The sequence below is a fragment of the Rhopilema esculentum genome, chromosome 16 (genome assembly GCF_057945365.1).
Source record: "Rhopilema esculentum isolate cy_ngs chromosome 16, ASM5794536v1, whole genome shotgun sequence".
Lineage (NCBI taxonomy): Eukaryota > Metazoa > Cnidaria > Scyphozoa > Rhizostomeae > Rhizostomatidae > Rhopilema > Rhopilema esculentum.
In genome coordinates this window covers 15,452,619-15,474,344 of record NC_142830.1, presented here as the reverse complement: position 1 = coordinate 15,474,344, position 21,726 = coordinate 15,452,619, and the positions used below count along the sequence as shown (strand labels likewise).

Genomic DNA, 21,726 nt, shown 5'->3' with positions numbered 1-21,726 from the left:
CCTTGTGTCTTAATTTCTAGGCCTTCAGGGCAATCATGTTCTTGGATTTTACAAAATTTCTTTGTTCTCAGTTCTGTCACGATTTAATAGTTTCTTAATTTTTTTGCTTCGAGTACTGAAGTTTCTTAATTTTTTCTGACTGTCCAGTACTCGTTTCTTATGGCAGTTTCTTATAAAAAATGAGTGTATTCTTATACAAAACGTATGCGATCTTCTCTCAGTATATCATTTTTTTATGTTCTTTCGAACGATACCATTCGTTTTAAGATTCGAAGAAAACAAATTCAATGAACGGTAACCATAAAATGATTGAGCATGTGGCCACCAGCCCCCTAAATTTAGGGCCCCTTGCGTATTTTGAGTCAAAGTACCACCAGGATCGCATATCAAAAGGAAAAATCCCGGTTACCCAACTTGCTAGATTGCTCACAAAATTTCCCTGTCTAATATACTTCTGTGTTACCAACATGCAGATATCTACGACAAAGAAAACTGAAACTTTAAGAAGGTTAACACAATATTTCATGAAAACAATTTGCAAAAGCGACAGCAAATGGGTTTGCTCGTGGCAAAAGTCTCTTAGAAGTTATTCAGCTAAGTGTTTATCTCTTATCGTGCTTTTGAGTAGAATTTTACATTTTCTTAACAAAAAAGAATAATAGTCTGATTTTAACGCCACTTTACAAAAAGTCTTCTGTATAACTTTTGTTTTAATAACTTTGCACTAATAACACTGGTTCAAATTAAGAAAAAACAACTTTGATTTGCTTGCAAACAACTGGGTTTATCAAGAAAGCAGTAATGAAATTAGGTCGTCTTGATCTCGCCGTTTTCAGTAACTCAGTGAGAAACTTGTGACGCTAGAAGCGTTTTGTGGGACGGAGTGAACTGGACCGTATGACGATAAGTGGTGTGCCACGACCCATTTACGGTACGACAAAAAATGATCAACTTGATAGCAACTACCACAATAGCAACAGTTATCTGTGATATGTATCAAATTTTATTGAAATGAAAGTAAAGTTTATTGGTACTATATTCCGTAGAAAAACTCGAGAGCTTAGGCGCGATTGGCAAACATCGATTTAGTCTCCATGCATTTGGATAAATAAGAAGGGGCCCCCGGTAATGCCCCTAGCTTTGCCCCCACCCCTACAGAAACAAAAGAGCTTTTTGAAAAACCCATTGTTATTATTCTTTGATTTATTCTTGGTCCCCATCTTTCCAACTGGCATCGGAGCCTATGAGAAGGCTTAAAATATGCATAACAGAACAAAAAAGATTCGAATGCTTAGGATATAAGGAGAGGTTTTATCATAGAGAGAACACTACAAAAACAACTTTTACTGAACTTTCCTACTTAAACCGTTTCTATTTTGAGTCGCTACATCACTGATAACAGCAACCTGACCATTTTTGAGAAGTGACAGTCAAGCATAGCTAAGAAAAACTTCTGCTCACATCACTAGCAGGGCATCAGTGTTGATCATTGTGTTTTTTACACAAAAATTGTCTCTTCTCTCCGCTTTTTTGTCAAAATAGTTCCAGGTTTGTGCTGTGCTTCTGGATGATTCGCCAGTTCTGTAGGGCAATGGCTAACCTGTGTCATAAAAACATTTATCGTTATTTTGGTGCCAATAGCAGGTCATCATTAACGGAAATTTCACAGTGAAATTGTTTGAAAACCTATGGACTTTGTTGTGAGGTTTTTGTTCAAACAGGGTTGTGTAGGGAAAAGGCGCAAAGCAAAAATTGATTATCGACAAAAATATCAAAACCTTAAAAAAGCTATTATTTCTGGTTAATTAATCTAGTTACCTTTGGCTACGGATGCTGCAATGTGTCAAAGAGGCTTGGAACATTATTCCAAAACAGAGCCCTACAGCTTGTTAGGCAGTCCAACTAACCGGTTTATCAATGCAAAAGATTTTATGTCTCTGCCAATTCATACATATCTCCACCAAATACCACCAAATCATCCTACTTTAGTTCATCAGATTACTCGCATCAGCTACTTTGCCCAATAAGCCGCGAGACGGAGTACTTATACAACTGTACGTAATGATCATGTAAACTCAGTTACAAAATCAGAGACCTGAGGTTGATACAGAATTTCATTGCTAGGTAAAGGAATTAGCCTCTTAAGAAATGCGGCCGAAATGACAAATCAATTAGCAACAAAGCAAGAACAATATAAAATTGTACAAGCATAGCTTATTTTCATGGCAATACTTACTGGACTGGTAAGGACCAACTGTTTAAGGTCGTAGAATAGTGGAGAATCATCCTCAGTGCAAAATGAAATTGCAATACCAGTTTTCCCCGCTCTGCCTGTTCGACCAATCCGATGTGTGTAATCTTAAAAACAGAAAAGACATCATTAAAAGTTGCATCGCTTCAATCTCATCAATCTATCAAACTGAAATTCACCCCATTAAAGTGCCTCTTTTCACTGGCATCTTCTTCATATTAATCCAACACTAGCGAACAGACCTGCAAGTGAATACTGTGCGTGACAGATATAATCTACTTGCTTAGAATAATTTGGCCTTTCATAACAATTTTCTCAAAATCTTTAAAAAGGGGATATGAAAATTCGCCTAAAGCATATACTAGCCAAGCACAAAGTTCTGAAAAGATATTTGCTTGATTGAGAAAACTCAGTCGTAAAACTGTCATTACCGAATAAAGAAAAATTGACCACCCGGTTAGCAAACTGAACACTATGAAATGGTTGGGGGCCAAAGTGTTGGAAATGATAACATCGTTTTGAAATTGATAGCAAGAAACAGCCAGTCGGGGAACTCAGCGTAAAAAGAAGCCGCCAAGTTAAAAGTTATATCGAATAACTGCAACCACAGCAGACAGTTACCGTAAACGTAAACAAAACTAGGGAGAGAGAAATACTTGAACGTCTTTTCGACCACCGAAAAGATTATTTATTGAAACTGCTTGTCCACAATACGCTAACCGACCGCTGATTTCACCTGGGACGCTAATGAAAATAGCAACGAGAAAAATAATCCCAAATATCATCAAAAGGTTCACAGATCAACGGTCTGGTCCAAAAATCTATTTTCATCAGCATTGTCAGTATGCGGTATTGATACATCAACCAAACGAAGTCAACCAAACGAAGAAATAGCCCTGTATTTGCTACATACAGTGCAAATTAAAGTTGAATGATGAGACCGTTGAGAGATCACCTAGAAAACTTACGTTACTTTTATTTCATTAGACTGTTCGATCCGTTCCCTGGCCATATTTTGCAGGCATAACCGAAAACTTGTGATAACAGAACTAGGCCCCGAATGGATTCCTTTTTTGCTGATGGTATAGAAAAAATAGCATACCTTCGATTGATTTTGCCATGTCGTAATTGATGACGTGAGACACATCCCTGACGAAAAAGAAAAGCATTCAATTAAAAATAAAGTAAACAATTAATAAATATAATATTATCAAAAACACCCCCACTGCAGTACGGACCGGGTTCTTCATTTTCAAATCTAGACAAAAGATGCACTATAAAAAGGATCAGTCTAGCCAATACTGGAGATGCTTTTACGTGAAGGACAATTTCAACTTCAAAATCAGAGCTATCGTATCGTTGACGAGATTTAAGTACTTCAGGATTTTGAAAGCCCTCCAATACTTTTAACATTTAAAGTTTTTAAAAGCAAAGTTGTTATCAAAGTGTTTTAGCTCTTCTAATTAAATGCCTATAAAGTTGGCTAAGAATCGCCCAAGGCCAAAGTGTTTTGAAATGCATTAACTGAATAATGGAACAGAAAGAGGGTTTAAAGGTTGAGATCTATAAAGCCTGCTGACTCTTTGCACGTGAATTACTTAGTTTAAGCCGTATACAAATATTAGGAAATATTCGTGGAATAATTTTAAAGCAAATGTTACCGAAAGGTATCTGAATTCAATTCAGTGCAAATAGTTGCATTTGCGCAAGACTCAGATATGAAAAGGTCCACCTTGAAAATAGAAGCCTTTTGACCTATCAGTAAGTCCACAGTTTGCCAGGTAATTGGGTCGTTCAAAACAGTTTGGTCTCCTTAATAAAAAGGCAGCCAGACACAAAGCAGTAGTAATAATTATTTTACAAGTGGTTTATATAGCCGAGAGATTAAAGACAGCGAAAGAACTTCTCTTGGCAAAGAGGACTGTGGCAAGCACAAAGCTGATTAATCCTATCTACAGCCACTGGTATCCAACAATTCAATGCAACCATCAAAGCTAGAAATGAATTGTATTCCTGTTTGGTAAATGTATAGTTTGAAATACAAACGGTTCTTTAGAATATAGTCAAATTACAATAAAAAACAGTCAAGACGTTTGAAGTATTCATTATTCATTTATCATATTGATTTGCATTTGACGTCGGGTCGAAAAACCATATAAAGAGCTGGAAATGACCTGAGCCTCTACAGAGAAAAAATTAAGCTAATTCTTTCTATTTACTTTCATTTACGTAAACCCTGTAACAAAAAGATAAGTAGGAAATACCACACACGGAGCTATGACTTTTTCGATGTGATAATCTAGAAAATTCCAGAAATTTTAGTGCGTTGTATATTAATTACCTGATATCAATACCACGACCAGCGACATCTGTGGCAACTAGAATATCTTTTTCGCCATTCTTCAAGCAATTGAGAGAGAATTCTCTAAAAGAGAACAAAGAATGCGAATATTAAAACATCACTTTTGTCATCCAAGGTTATCCGAAAAATTGGGCAGAAGGCACGTTGCAGGTTGTCAAGACAGCTTTCAGGGTGGAAAATGGAGCTTGAGGTTCTACCAATATCATGTTGAGAAGCTGTTGCGGATTAGCAGTTCTTTGCAGACAAAAAGCTCTCATGAACTTAAGTAGGTGAAACTTCTGAAGATGAAAATGACACTTAGAATTAATACGGGATAACACAGAGGATTAGCTTGACGACTATTTATATGCTAAGACATCTATTGGCAGAAATGTCTATCACTTTGTTTGCCATGAATAGCTATGCCATGTTGCTGGAATTCCAAACTACTTGCTCAAGCTAGCAGCCTATTAATCGCGGAAAACCTCAAGGTACTCCATAATTTGCAAGGCGAACGAAACGTTATCATCATTGATGGAGACCAAAATATAGTACCCTATTAACCTGCATTTAAGCCAATGGCCCTAAATGCGAAATTTTTACAAGTTTGAAAATTGCAATTTGAAAAATTCATCAGCATATAGGCCCATAGGCCTAAAATTATTTCCTTAAAAATCAGCAATTGGGACAAAATAACTAAATTAATTTTTTTTATATAACTTTACGTAATCAAAACGCTTTTACAGTTGATCTATTACGCATATTGCTGTTGTGCATTAATCCCTGGAGAAAAAAAGAAACTTATGTATGTGGCCAAGCCGAAGTAACAACGAAAATGGGTTAGAGATCACATGCAAATACGTTCTTAAGGGACCAGATTCAAAAACAGAATGAGAAGGTATTCATAGTTGCTTTAAAGATAAAAAATCACTTGATTTTTTTATGAAGTATTATTGATTCTGAAGTATCTTTTACATTCTCGTCATGAAATAAGAAGTCTCCCGCTTTAAGGTCTGGTTGGCCTATAACCGGGTATAAGCCCATTGGCCTTCATACAGAGTGGACTTATATGCAGGGTGATGGGTAACTAAAAGGGTACCTAAACTGTTACTTTAGACATAACAGCCAGAACATTAGTTCTATATGTAAAATGAATTTATATTTCCGCTAGTAATGAAAAAGAAACAAATTTCTACCTTTGTTCCTGGCTTCTTCCGCCATGAAGCGTTGTAGCGCGATACTAGGAAAGTAAAGAATAAGGACACGGTGGAAATATTCAATGCAGATACAGCATTTTGCAATGAACGGCGAATCAATACTGCTTTCCTACAACTAGCAGCATTACAAAAGTAAAATTTTCAAGAGGACAATCCCATTCCTGTTTTGGTCTCTTAATTGTCTTTATCGTCATATACAGACATGTATAGAAAATGAACTCTAATAGCACTTGCAATATGACAATGGCCAATCGTGAAAAGCTTTTGATATGAGATCCTGATGAAGAATTAATCAACATCTTAAAAAAATCGCACATAAAAGGCAATGAAGTTTCTTGATTGCAATATAAACAAAGCTCGTTCCATAAATCGCTAAAGGCGACACGCTGTAAGGGAGGGATACATAGGGAAAGTGAGGTTTGGAGGCGAAGTCTATGAAGAGGAAAATTAGATTCGCAGGGCGGAATATAAAAATTGAGTAACAAACGATGAAGGAGAAGAAGGGAAAGTCTTTCAAAAAAAATTTTAGTTTTGAAGAAGCGATTAGAGATCTGGTGATTTCGGCAAAAAGAAAAAAGAGGATAGTTTATTCAAAGATAAAATGCCAAAAAGGCAGTTTAGAAGAAGCCGTACAAAGGAAAGGCTATCTAAACAACAATACAGGTACCTGGGAGAAGCCACGAAGATAAAAGGAACTGTGATGAGTAGTGAATGTACACGATAAGAAAGAAAATACAAAGCAAGTGCAGAATAGGGGAACGTTGTGCTGTGGATACATTGGTGAGGTAAAGACATGTAGGTGAACGACTATGTAGGGTAAGAAGTTTGGATTCATAAACAATGAAGGTTCCTAAAATGTTTTGGATAATATCAGTATGCAAGGGCAAAGTTACTCAGAGATTGTTCAAGATTCTAAGGATAAGCGAAATGTTATCGCTCTGTACCGGCACATGCACCCAAAATATCACTGAAAATGGGGTTGATATTCTGAATTTCCACAATGATTGTATAAGAAATAGGATAAGGCTGGGAAAGATTTTTCGATTTTCACTTGTAGTGAGTGAGCAACTACACCTTTTACAATTACTACGACCTACATTCATTGCGTCAGGGCTGCCCAAAACAAGCCATTTCTCTGAACAATCTTTTAATTGTTTCCAATGAAGGACGTCACTTCACCGTTGCAAAAGAAATTAAAAACAAGAAACTGAGCTATGCAAAGAGAGGATAACTTAAAAGATGCGCGGGTGTACTTTTATTTTAGTCAAACAGCGCAGCGCTATTAAGAATTCAGTGTTGTAACGATTTAATTATCAATGAATAAAAAGGTTACCCCCATCTTCTCTAATGACTTTGCCAGAACATCAGCTCCCTAAAGAAAATTAAAGATGAATAAGCAAAAATTGAAAATATACACATTCACACATCCAGGAAAAGAGATTAAGACAAGAATCACTCAGCTTCACAGAGAATAAACAAATGTGGTATGGGACACACTAAAACGAACTAATGGCTTAGATGATAAAAACAAAGTACTGGGCAGTGTTTGCCGCAGATTTCGAGAGTCTGCAGGAGAACTAGCAGAAGATTTCATTCATAAGAAAAAGATTCAATTGAAATTAGAAGGTTAATGATTAACTTCCGATCCCATAAGAAGAAGTGATAAGCGAAACCAAACCTTTTTCTGGTTAACAAAGATAATAATCGGGGGCTCTGCACCACCATTTAGTATTTCAACCAACTTCTTCCTGTTAAAAAGTAAGAGGATTTTCTGAGTGGGTGGCATCAAATAAATACTCATTTTGCAAAATTCATAAACGGGATTGATGAAAAGTCTTTGATTCTAGCAAACCGAGGAAACGGTTTATAAAAAAATTGTGTATATGGTATTGGCATTTTTGCGTCTAAACGAAAGTAGATTTTTTAAACAAATGAAATAGCTAGGATAAATACATGCGAATAGTTGCAGATATTTGAGTCTTAGGTGAATCCTAGCTTTTATTGCATCTTATTTGAAATAAAATGTTATGCGACGGCTTTATGTCTAGAACTGCATTGTGATGATAATGTGAACTTAAGATTATATACATAATTCAGGATATATATGAATGATTACTTTTTCGCATTCTGCTTTATAATCATGATTCGCTGTTCCACTCTTTCTACGGGCTTTCCTGTAAAATATCAAAAGAGAAGTCATAGACCAGCTTACGACATTTCAAATTGTACATGTGAAAATCATATTTCAGAATGAAATGACACATGAAAACCATATTTTAGGATGAAGTACAGCGTAGTTTTCATGGAAATCGAAACAGCGGCGGTATCGTAAAATTTGCACTTTCCTGTGCAAGGTTAGCTACACCAACAGCTATGGGTAGTCCTCATGTTCAATAGTTGGTCACATTGTTTGGAAACGGTAAGTTAGTCTGAGTACTATCCGCTATGTAAACCGAGGTTAGCAATCACACTGGCACGGGTATGCAACCGCATCGGAAGCTAAGACGCGATTCCTCCATCTAACATCTTCTTGCTTTTTCTATGACTAATACGAGATATTTCAAATCCTGTTGTTCTCAAGGACTTATAAATACGGGCTTTCAAAGTAATCGAGAAAATATTCTGCAACGTGTACGTACCTGCGGAGCCGATGTAGACAACCGCTGGGCGCCTTGGGAGAAAAAATCATTTAATTGATCAGCAAAAGAGGTTGTATACAAGATGTGGGAATCAACAAGTTGAAGAGACCTTACTGGCAAGCAAAATGTAAAAGGAATCAAGGTTTTATTTGCTCCACTTTTGCAGATATTCTTTAAAGTCTATAGTGTAATCTTCAAGTTGATTAATTTTATATTAATGTATTCTGATACTTCTTAGGTATTGTTTGAATTGTTAGTCTAAAAAATCGAATAACGATGCGACGTTTAATAAGCTGCCTGGACTTACCTTAAGTAGGCTCTAGCCAGTCTCTCAACCTGAGGTGGCATAGTTGCTGTAAACATGACAGTCTAGAGACAAAAGGCCACAGTTTTTTAATTCTAGTTGTCATGCAGATAAAAAGCCCATGCATTGTTTAGCCTTGAAATTATATTGCCTATTGGAAAGACATGAGATGGGCACTCGTTTTTTCTTGATTCTATTTAGCAAAACAAAACATGTTACAAAAGAAAATTTAGACGGGGTCAGAAAAGCTTCAGTGGGACCATGATCCAGCCATACCTTGAGGAAAAGTTGGGAAAAACCAATAGAATTTTGGAACTGATTTTATCTTGTTAACTTATAGCACTGTCCGCAAAGCGAGTGCTTGCCTTAGCGAGTGCTTGCCTTAGCGAGTGCTTGTCCGCAAAGCGGGTTCTAACATTTATGTCACAATTTGAAAAAACACAGTTGATTTCGTTTTTCCAAAGCAAGTCAGCAAACGTAACGACAACTCAAGGCACAAACCTGTCTGTAACGTCCTTTTGACAACATATTTAACGTCAACTTTTCAACATTTTCAGCATCGTCAGTGTCTGGCTTTATATTTGTGACTGGCAAAAATTCCAGAATCCTTTGCACGTCTGGTTCGAAGCCCATGTCAATCATGCGATCAGCTTCGTCAAGCACGACGTAAGAACACTGGCTGAGAACCAAATATCGATTTTCTATAATATAGAAAGCGGCGGCTATAGTGGTTTTTGAAAACATTTAAATCAGTCAGAATAGCAGATGAATAAAACAGATGTCAGACTTGAATTAAAATGGGAAGATGAGAAATTAAAAATGAACTAAACAATTGGAAAGAAGTGATTGGCTCTTACCCAAAACATCAATCAAACGACCCGGAGTTGCAATCACGATCTGAAAATAAACAATTACCAAATAATGATGAGCAAGCACTGAAATTATAGATTTGAAGAATTGATGATTTTTATTTGCAGAAAAATAAAATTTGGGATGAAAATTACCTCACATCCCATCCTCAGCTGGAAACCTTGATCCTCCCTGGAGAGCTTAAAAAATACAAAAACAATTTTAAAACGTTCTGACACAATCTGCATTGAAAGCATAGGAGATACTCAACGATAAAACTATATAATCTATCAAACATGTTTAAAGCAGACTAGCCTTAAGCAGAGACATAGCTACAATTCTGAAAGAGGACAATTATTTGCTGACAAATAAAATCATTAATATCGATTGCATTAATGCAATTAACTAACATAAATAATCATTCAATACTATTGTATAATCATTAATATACTATCACTTGATCACGGGCTATGCTAGAAACATCCTTATCCAAAAATTTATTATTTATTCCTAACACAAATTACTTACATTCATAGTTACTTTTTAAACAAAATCATTAGTTGCATACTTACACCACCGATGATATTGACTGTCCTTATCCCGAGTTTTTTAGCAAATTTTTGGGTTTCTTCGTCAATCTATGGCAGAGAACGACAATTGGAGAAACAAAAAGGCAAAAGTACGCGACAAAGGCGCTTATCTGTCAAAATGGAAATACACCTAAAACCTTTTAAGGTGCAAAGTTAGTGGAATCTGTTAGAGCCTGCCTGAGATATACCAATGAGTACATGAATTTCAAACAAAATAGTTTTATCTCTTTAATACAAAATCAAAAATACAAAATAATAACATTGCTTCTTTTGGGTCATGAGTATTAAAACGCCCCGTTCTGTTATGTTCTTTTGCAGCACTATGTATGCAAGGGAAAGATACATGAAAACAAGCCAACCTGTTGTGCCAACTCTCTTGTCGGTGCCAGGATTATCGCAAAGGGTCCTTGATCCCCAGTGTCTCTGCGTTAAATCAAACAGTATAAAGCGGTAACAAATCGCAGTTACATTTGTGAACAATGCAAACGGCAAGGTTAAAATCTTAACACGAAAAGCAAAAAAGGTAACAGAAAAAGAAATTAGGTAACCAGTTAAAAAGAGCCAGTTATAGAGAACCAGTTACAGCGAACCAGTTATAGAGAACCAGTTAAAAAGAATCAGTTATAGAGAATTAGCTTAAGAGAACCAGTTACAGAGAACCAGTTACAGAGAACCAGTTATATATAAGAAACAGGTTGTAGAGAACCAGTTAAAGAGAACCAGTTATAGAGAACCATTCACAAAGAGCCAGTTACAGAGAACCAGTTACAGATAACCAGTTACAGAGAACCAGTTACAGAGAACCAGTTATATATAAGAAACAGGTTGTAGAGAACCAGTTAAAGAGAACCAGTTATAGAGAACCATTCACAAAGAGCCAGTTACAGAGAACCAGTTACAGAGAACCAGCTATAGAGAACCAGTCATGAGAACCAGTTAGATATAGGAAACAAGTTGTAGAGAACCAGTTACAGATAACCAGTTATAGAGAACCATTCACAAAGAGCCAGTTACAGAGAACCAGTTACAGATAACCAGTTACAGAGAACCAGCTATAGAGAACCAGTCATGAGAACCAGTTAGATATAGGAAACAAGTTGTAGAGAACCAGTTACAGATAACCAGTTATAGAGAACCATTCACAAAGAGCCAGTTACAGAGAACCAGTTACAGATAACCAGTTACAGAGAACCAGTTATATATAAGAAACAAGTTGTAGAGAACCAGTTAAAGAGAACCAGTTATAGAGAACCATTCACAAAGAGCCAGTTACAGAGAACCAGTTACAGATAACCAGTTACAGAGAACCAGCTATAGAGAACCAGTCATGAGAGCCAGTTAGATATAGGAAACAAGTTGTAGAGAACCAGTTATAGATAACCAGGTGAGAGAACCAGTTATAGAGAACAAGTTATGGAGAACCAGATAAGAAAACCAATTAGAGAGACTTGCAGTCATCAAATCTGAGAAAACCAAAACTTTACAAATCGTTAAGAAAGGTAGTAAAAAATCATTGAAGATGGTAAAATCCAAAGTCCCCATCTTAATTGAAACAATAAAGTAAAAATTACATGAAATTCAAAAATTTAGAAAGGGTGGATGCCAGCCAACCGAAGCAGAAAGTGATACAAAGTACGCAAAAACACCACGAGCAAAATGAGAACTTGCCTTTCTGAAGCAGGTAGACCCATGATCCATACAAGCAAAGGAATCACAAAAGCTGCTGTCTTGCCACTTCCTGTTAAAATATACAAGGTTCACCAATAGCATTGAGTTTAATAATCACAACAGTAAAAAAAGAAATTGATGAAGAAGAAAAGTTCACTTACAATTAACATATTTCATCACTCTCTTAACAAAATTAAATTTAGTGCTTCCAATATAAAGTTGTTAAACAATGATAAGATTCCCTTGATAAAACACAATTAGCTACAATACAGAAGATTAAAAAAGACTGGTAACCTGTTTCTGCAATTCCGATAATGTCCCTGTTTTGAAGGCCAATTGGGATTGCCATCCTTTGAATTGGCGTTGGGTCCTTGAAAAATATCAAGTACAAGGCACTTATTATGGTGAACTGAAAATGACTTTAATAATCTAAGTATAACTTTCCAAGTATGAAGGAAAATAATCAGACATTAGATAAAAAATAATACTGGAAGAAACCAAAGACATATATGGTACCTTCTAACTTGGATGGCGAAATTTGTAGTTTTAACCAAATTGAATAACATAAATGTAACAAAACATGAAAAAAGAAATAATTACTTTGTAACTGAGGTCATCAATGATATCTAGAATATCTCTAGGTAAACCAGATTCTTTCCAGTACCGAATTGGTTTCGGAATGTTCCCACCTGTACGAAGCATAGAAATATCTTTATGTATGAAGTTATAAAATCAAGCTTATAACAACTCCCGACAGAAACGAAAGTTGAAAATCAAATGACGAGATAAGTAGCAGTTGTCATAAACTAACTATCAAATGGATTGATAATAAATTTATGTGGAAGAGCAAAAACTAAATTTTTAAAGTTACCATAATCTGACGAAATTCACTGTAAGCTGGGTGAAGAACGAAATAAAACATTTGCGAACATTTTAACTTTCGTGCACTTGAGAGAGCGAAATTTCAAGTTTTGGACATCAACATCAACTTAAAACGAGGTTTGTCGCCTAAACACATTGAATTTCAGCTCCGTAGATGAATATTAAAACTAATACATTAATTAAAAAATGACGACGATAACCTTTGCATGAGATATGGAAATCTTCTCTGAAAATACGATAATCCCTTGTTGTCATTTCTTCTAAAGGTTTCTTGGTCCAGTGTCTTTCTTTGTATTCTTTCTCCGTCTCTTTTTCGGCCACGGTTTTAAACCGTTTCCTATGAAGCAAACCATCAAATTCGAGTCATACACACACAAAATAATGTACAGAAAACACATCTAGTTACAAAGCGAGTTTTTTAAGCCACGAGTTTACTCACACAGCCTGGGATTTTTCCACCTCTGTTCTTCTCTTTTCAAGAAGATCATCGTAAAACTGGGACTGTGTCTTTTTCTGGCTCTAAATTAGAAATCAGGCCATGTACTTTAAAAGATGAGTATGAATATAAAGACGAGGATAGATGGATTCACGAATTTCAATAGTGCCGCGCTATTTTGATTAAAATTTTTAAAGAGTACTCGCCTTAACATCGATTCCAGCTATGTGCCCCCTGCCAAATAACTGAACTTCATGCTTCTTGCTATAGCTGCAAAATACACAATATAACAGAGTAAGAGAAACATGTATTGCTAAAACTCTTAGACTACAGGCGTTTTAAGTAATAACTAAATATTCAACACTGGTTTGGTCACCTCAAATAAGATCCAAGATATGTCAAAACAACTCACAGGGGATTGTAGTCAGCAGAAGTGTCCTCACCAGCATCCCAGTCAAACACAAATTTCCGATCATTCAATCGTCTTATTTTCCGTTTCTTTTTCACTATTCCCAGATACCTTGCCTTGCAAAAGAATAAAAGCACACATGATTTCATGTATTAATATTAATCACTGATAAACTAAAACCTTGACCTAAATCAAGGCCTAAAGCGATGCCGTTTACGCGATGCCGGATAACTTTTGATCCGGATAGAAAGTTATACGGATAAATCGCGTTAACACGGTGCCGTACAACTTTTGGGACGGATAAACTTTCTGTTTACACGAGTACAGAAACATCAGATTTTTCTCAACGAATGGCTTCAGTTCAAAGCAAAGATTGATGAAACTCTCACATTCTCAAGTTTTCAATCCATTCTTTTGGCATTAAAACATCATTGATAACATTATACCACCAAGTGCTTGTTCTGCCAGGCATTTGCCGAAATTTACGCACACCTTTCTTCCTAGATGCTTTTTTAGAGAATTCTTCTGATGTGCTGGATCCTTGAAAAACTCTTATCAACAACAGAGAACAACATACCTTAGAGCGATGTGAGCTCTGCTATGAAAAGCGAAGCTTGCCGCGAAAATTTTAGTCATATTGTGTCAAAGTCGCTGCCTTGCTATGAATCCTCAACAGAACGTATCAGGATAGCCCGTTTACACGATGCGAATAACTTTGAGGTCGTCTAGCAAGAGGGATCAAAGGTTGTATGGCTAACAGAACCAATTTTGATACGGATAGCTCAGTAGTCGTGTAAATGGAAAGCCTTTCTTTATAACTTTTTATCCGGATCAAAAGTACCCGGCATCCTGCAAACGCAGCCTCAGTTTGAATGGTGCTGCCCCATGCATCAGAAGAAAAGATCCAGGCAATGTCAGAAACTTTTGACTTACCTGGATAGCATCGACTGCTCGTGAGTCCTTCGTGAACTATAACGATAAAAAAACACAAAGTGTTTCAAGATTACAAAAATGAGAAAATGGAACAGTGAGAAGACAAAGTTACAGCAAATATTCTTTACAGCACTTAAAAAAGCCGGTGTATGCTAGAGTCACAAAAAATCATTGCACGGGCGTCGCTAAACGAAAACCACATTAATCCCAAATCATTGACGGGAAATCTCCTCTTCTTCTTCTCGCCAACTTAATGTATTACGATAAACTAAGAAGAAAAAACTACACAGTGTGCACGAATAGATTATTAAGACAAACAATGTGAAACTTAATACCTCGTCATCCTGTACACCAGTGTCTTTTTGGGACTGAAAAATTTGCATACACATAAAGAAGAAAGAAAATTTGCATTGTCAAACTATAAGTGACGTAGAAAATTGTGCAGATAAACGAAGAGCAAGAGCCTTGCATAAAAGAAGTCTAAAATAGAAACATGATTATATCAGGGTTACAAACCTTCTCTTTCTCTGAAGACTTTTCTCTCTCTCTCCTTCTTTCAGAATCTCTACCTCGGTCATAATCTCTGCTTCTCCTTTCTCGTTGCCTATCTCGCTCAGAATCATCTGCAGAATAGGATACGACACAAAAATAAACATTTTGATTCTAACCATCAAAACAACCAGAACAAAACAACCATGAAAACAACCAGAAAATTCAATGAATCAAGAATCATTGGTGCGCATTTGAATGTCGTAGAAATATCACTAACTGATGTTAAAGTGACATAGTAACTTTGTATAAATGGCTCTTGGAGGTATTAAACGCGTCGAAGTAAAGAATAAGATTTGTTTGCTATTTACCCTTTGTCTTATCAAAATCTTTGAAATATTTCTCTCGTGTCTGTCTTGCTTCCTAGAAGACAAAATTCCTCTTGATTAAATAAAAAACCTCAGCTATGGAACGCTTCGTGTTTCAAATAAAGGTTTTATGCTAGCAAACGTACCTATTTATTACTTCTGGTTCACCCAGTGTGGCTAGCTGTTATCTTGATGTCTTGATGTAAAAAGAAAACCACAAATCAACTACAAAGAAATGATTATAAACTCTCCTTGTTGTACCTCAAGTTTCTTCCGTTGTTCGTCCACTTGTTGCTGTCTTCTTTTCAACGCTTCTGCTGCACGCTCTTCTTTTGTCAAAAACTTTGGCTGTCAAAAAATATCCACAGTTGAAACTAGCTCTACTCATTAAACATTGTCGCATCAACATAATGCTTAATAATATAATTTACCTCCTGGAAGTTCGGTTCCTATGAAACGCAAGTACTAAAAGGGATTTCGAGGCTACCTTTTCTTGTGCTTTCTTCTCTGCCTCCCTCTTAGCGATCAATTGTTCCAATGACAGTGGCTAGAGCAAATGAAATAATAAAAAACGGCATATGAGCAAAAATTTAATTTATTCATTAAAATAAACAAAGACAACTAAAACGTGACATAAACAAAAAAAGAAAATTTGCTTAAAAAGATGCTTAAAGACAGCTATTAGAATTTATAAAACCTTTTCTTGCTGAAAATATCTGCTACTAAAAACACAAGCCGTTAATTTTTGTAAGAAACCGGTGTTGTAAGGAATCTTATCCTAAATCTGTTATATGAAATGAGATCAAATGGAACTGTTATAATTCTGATCTCGTACACAAAGGTTTTAACCACTGTCTCGGCACTTTAACCACTGTTTTCTACCCCTTTGAGCTGATAGGTCTTTTCTAAATGAGCAGGAATAGACTTGAGCACATTAAATAGTATAACCATCATCAATAATTGGGCATGCAAAGTTCTGACACTTAATATTGATAACCTTAAAGGACTAAACAAAAAGCCAATACGCTAAAAGACTAAGGTGATATCTTCATTATCATTAAAGAAACTTAATACCCATACCTCTCTTTTAACAGGTTGCTTCTCTTCCTCCTCTTCTTGTTCATCGGTTTTTCTAGAAAAGACAACCATTATTAGAATTTGAATTGATACTACAAAAAAGTGTAAATTGTTTTGAAACAAAAAAGAGATGACCCTCACATCCTTTTGGCTGATTCCTGTGCAGTATCATTATCTAGCTTCCTCTTACTGTCCTTGCTTCTTTCTCTTGAAGTAGATCTTGACCTATGCTTATGTTTTTTCTTACTTTTCTTCTCATGTTTGTGCTTACTGTGTCTTGCTTTTCTTTCTTCCTTGTCATCAACCTTTCTTCTATCATCCTTATGTCTATCTTCCTTGTATCTATCCTCATTACTCCTTCTGTCATACATTGATTCTCTCTTTCTTTCATCCCTGTCACGTTCCCCTCGACTTCGCTCTATCTTATCATCTCTTCCTCTATATTCCTTTTCTCTGTCATCTTGCCCGTCTCTGTCTCTGCTGCTTTTCCCTCTGTCACTTTTGTCTTCGTGACTGTCTGTCTCTGATCGCTCGGTAAACCTTCTTCCACTGCTATTTTCATCTCTTCTTTCTGAAGATGATGAGGTTGACGAGGATGGAGCGATCACAACTTGAGAGCTCAAAACCATTTCTACAACGAAGCATGAAACAATTTTAAGAACAAATAGGACCATAAGGTTAAATGTATTTGCTTAATTGATAATCTTTATTTTAAGTGATTTCAACGGCATTCGCTTCAGTTCCCTGAAGATTAAGGAAAATCAGAACTCACGGCATTTCTAAGAAGGCATTAAGTATAGACTAAGATCGAGAATGTCAAGAGAAGGCAAGATATAGAACAAGTAACGATAATGAGAGTGGAAGAGAAACAAGAAAGAAAAAGGCCGAGAAAAGATGGAAAGATTGTACACAACAGGATTGGAAGGAAAGGAACAAGAATTGAGAGGGAAAATTAGGCAAAAGAGGAATTTCTTGAGCAGTTCCATTAAAGACATAAAATAATAAATGTCGCTGCTGAAAATTAGGACAAATTGTTGCCAGAATGACACAATAACTAGCATCCTTTGTCAGGTTCAACACAAACTGGTTCCTTTATTTTAAACTTATATGTATGTATCCTTTTATAGAAAATGCCTATAATGATCAAAGACTTATAATGAAAAGGTCGTGAAAATGTTGAGAGCAAGACAACTTCCACATGCATAACTTTGCAAACTTTATTGGGTTCAGGAAATGCAGGCACTGTTCACTGGATACAACATTAGCTGATAAATTTACAATATACAATATAAGACTGCAAACACATCATGTCCTAACACAAGTCCTTGGAAAACATAACAGCGTAATTTCATGTTGTGCAAACAAAAACATCGATGGCTGACAGCAAGATGGCCGACAGGGAGATGGCTGATCATGAGACATGAAGCAGAAACTAGCCGCTATTTTTTCCTTAGCATACCTAAACATAAGAAAATAGAAAGCCATAACCATTTTCAAATCAAGATGAAATGTGTTTTGTTCATTATGACTCTTTTGGATGCTGACAAAAAATCTTTCAGCAATTTTCCAAAACCTTTACCCTGCTATTCAATGCCACTTCAGATGGTACTGATGTTTTAGGAATGCTGCATAGAAAAGGGCAAGACATAGAGAGTTTAACTCTAAGGATAATTTTCCTTGATCGCGCACTGATAGAAGATAGGAGAGCATGATAAAAGAGGAAGATGGCTTATAGCACCGTGGCTTAAAGAGGATCAGCCCGTTATTATTACATCGATAAATTTAGATATAGTTTTAAAAATGTTTAACTTTTTTACGGTTGAACTATATTGTTTGTTTGCTTTTTATTTAGGAAGTAACTACAAAGCAACTGCAAAATTCAATTTTGAACTGGGGTCAATATGTAGTGACTCTACTTAGGCCTGTTTACGCTAATCTTTCTTTCTAATTCATTCCATCATATTCTCACATCACAGCCCAGGCATCCTCTACGTCACTTTTTTTGTTCTCCTTGCCACGCCATTCAATTTGCTCATCACCTTTACTTGCCCTTCCAATCATTTGTTTTTCTCACATTATTTGTGTTAATTTTAGATATTCATTTCTGCATATAATATATGTTAATTTGAAAGTAATTTAATTCAGTTAGAATCAAGACACGCAATAGGCATATTGTCTCTTCTCTGGCTCTGTGTTCTCCACAGGTTAAATAGGACTCTCTGGGTTTGGAACCCAAACATAATCGATGGATGGATTTATCAGTGAACAAATGGTATCTAAGAATCCACAACAACGTGCAATCCTCATTACACTAAAACTAGAAGTCCCATATGAACTTTCAGGGGTTGATACCTGCAATATATGTTGGAGTTGCTGCTCCACAGGTATCGAGAAAAGTCTGTTATGGTTTTAAGAAATCTTCTACTTATATTGACAAACTTATTTTTGGTCAGGTGTGGCACCAGAAATCCAGAAAAAATGATTAGTAAACAGGGGAGCTAAACTTTTTGACATAAAGCTGAGTTCTCAAATAAAAAACTGTTCTTATTGGGCAAAAGTTGAATTTTTTACAATGCTTGTGCTGAAATCTGTGAAGTTCTAGATCACTTTAAAGCCAGAACTACAAGCTACACTGAGTCAGACCAATTGCAATTCTAAGGAATCAATTACAGAGCATCTCAAAATTCAGGATGTCAGTTTCTAGAGTCACATTCAATTTCTGTTGCAGCACTACTAACCAGTGGGGAGCACATTACAGCACAACAGCTTGCAGCTGCCGCAAATCAAACTTCCTGACAAAAATTTTTCTTATTTTCATCCTGTTATTAGCTCGTACTTTGTTACCAGTAAGTGTGTGCATGAAAATCCATTTCATTGCTAAATTTTCTATGAGGAAATAGTTGGTCAAAAAACTATAGTTGATTACTTGTTCCAAGCTAAATATATCACCAAGAAGATTCCACACACACTACCACATGCCTGGATGACTTTATGGGTGTGGTGGTTACCATGCCTGCTATATTTTGCCAACAAAGCCAGTGAAGAGTCAACACATTACACTTTCCCTGCTTAAAAAATTTGCAAGTTTAAATTTCCATTATTGTTTCCACAGAGCTCCTTTTCAATACCATTTGAGCTTCAAAATTCATGTAATACCACACCATGCAATTCAAATTCAATTCAAATTGAATTTTTTTAATTAACAGAAATTTGGTAAATATTACTTAAAATATTGAAAAATACAAAGCTAACTGCTAAATACAAGACAAATAACAACAGGAATATTGATTTGATAACAGTAACTATTACAAAATGAACACTATAAGATGTGTGAAAAAAACTCATTAGTGCTATCTAGCCACATGCCCTTGCTTTTTGATGTGAAATTGTGAAATATCAACATTTGAAACACAAATTTGATTTAAGAACAATATGATATCAAAATTGAGGGGGTTAGTACATATTATGTACTACATTCAAAATTAACTATGATTCATTATAGAGCAAATATTGTCAAATTAAGCCGTTACAATAAAGATTAATGTAAAGATGTGGATGTGATTTCATAGTTTATTCATTCAGAGATGGCTAAAAGCATTTCAACTTGGTCAAGAATAACATTTTAGTTTTTCTTTTGTCAATTCAAGAGGTACCTCATTCCAAATTTCTGAACCACAAAAGATTATCAACTTTCTTTTGAATTCAGTTGACACTGAAGTAAGTGAGATGTTTTTGTTGATGGTGTTTCTGGTCGATAATTATAATAGCTCATTGTTATTGTTATCAAAAATTTTGAAGATAAATTTACATACTTTATAGGTTTTTGAATAGGGTTTTGCTACAAGTTGTTTTCTAAGCAAAGCAAATAGTTTTAACTGCTTTACCTAGTTTACATTTTACAGGTGCAATATCAGAGACATATGCATCACTGCACTGCCCCAATTTAAAATACCATATATTTAGGATATGTGGTTTAAGGAAAGAATTGTAAAGATTTCTTAGAATTCGTCTAGGGACAAGGTAGCGTGTTATGTATAGGATACCTAGGCCTTGGCCAATGTTAGGATTGTTTGTTTAATTGCACACGAGTGGCATCAACAAAGCATAAGACAGAATAAGTGAAAAACAAATAATTTTCCTTGCCGCATGCCGGTCTTCACTCAGAAAAATTACAGAAACGCTAAACAATTTACCTTGTTAAAAAGCAAACTCTAATTTTCACTGGAAACAATTAATTTTGACGAATAGTTTATAAATAAAAACAGACAGACGATCAACAAACTATCATTGCTCTCTTATTCAAGAAACAAGGACAGTAAAGAAAGAAGTGTGCTTCTTTTTCTATACCAAGACAATATACTATATCTCAAGAAAAAATTGAATGAAGATACCTTATCAGATTTCAGTGTATTCACCCACTTATGATATAATCCAACAGATGATGTAATCAGGATTGAAGCCCCTCCATCGAAAGCAATCGTTGTCTTGTCGATGACAGCTCTCTTAGTTTGGACTCCTTTTCAACTAAGAATCATAAAGAGGTAACGTCTCATTGCTTCTTGTCAGGAGCATGGGTGGGACACTCAGCTGCGGAAATATGGTAAGGTTTGGGACGAAGAAATGCAGACTTAGCTTCAAAGTCAGATAATTTTGTATACATAGCAAGAAGTAAGTAATAAAAGAAAAGGAAACCCAAACAAAAACCCTGCAAAGTCGGCGCCAATATTTTCCAGAGTTAATTTTTCAATTCTTTTAGATTCAAGGAGGGAATCTAAATTCAAGGAGGGAATGTTGTGGGGGAGGGGGGGTAGCGATGGCAGATTATGTTGGCGATTTCTTAATTGGTGTGAAAGGAAGCATGCCAAGGCTAGAAGATCGCACCCAGGGCCAGATTGATAATTAAATCGTTTGACACACATTTAAAGAAAAAGCAGCGGATTGGTTTCAAAAAGATATGACCGATATTAAAAGGACTAGACAGGGCCGTCGCTAAGCACTTTCACTTAGGGGGGTGCCAGTCAACAATTTGCCGACAAAATAGGTCTTGGCCTAAGATATTTCAATGTGGGGGTGTGTCATTTTGACGCAATTGATTTTGTTTAGCAAAGAGGATGTTCTCGTTAGTCAATCATCGCTTCAATTTCGAGTGACTGTGGGTACTTAGGTTTTGAAGGTCTTGAGACAAAATCGAAAGACGAGGAAATTTTTGCGACCACGCCCTTAAGATTGTCTTAAAATGCATTTCAGAATATTTCTTGCAGTTATTTCTTGCA

General features: G+C 35.9%; 1 protein-coding gene across 1 annotated transcript; it reads right to left on the bottom strand.

The window, feature by feature from the left end:
• Positions 1–225: 225 nt before the first annotated feature.
• LOC135682562 (putative ATP-dependent RNA helicase DDX23) lies at positions 226–20,975 on the bottom strand. Its single transcript, XM_065197513.2, has 31 exons — positions 20,845–20,975; positions 16,595–17,084; positions 16,457–16,508; positions 15,864–15,923; positions 15,638–15,724; positions 15,380–15,431; positions 15,036–15,142; positions 14,855–14,887; positions 14,520–14,555; positions 13,590–13,702; positions 13,384–13,447; positions 13,181–13,260; positions 12,942–13,078; positions 12,460–12,548; positions 12,154–12,229; positions 11,860–11,929; positions 10,551–10,614; positions 10,174–10,239; positions 9,757–9,801; positions 9,610–9,649; positions 9,254–9,453; positions 8,756–8,817; positions 8,449–8,480; positions 7,926–7,983; positions 7,488–7,557; positions 7,143–7,181; positions 5,789–5,832; positions 4,593–4,676; positions 3,354–3,400; positions 2,237–2,358; positions 226–1,600 (listed from the first exon to the last, which is right to left on the bottom strand). Exons 2-31 carry the CDS (start codon positions 17,080–17,082, stop codon positions 1,499–1,501), a joined length of 2,619 nt encoding a protein of 872 aa, XP_065053585.2. The 5' UTR covers positions 17,083–17,084; positions 20,845–20,975; the 3' UTR covers positions 226–1,498.
• Positions 20,976–21,726: the final 751 nt, after the last annotated feature.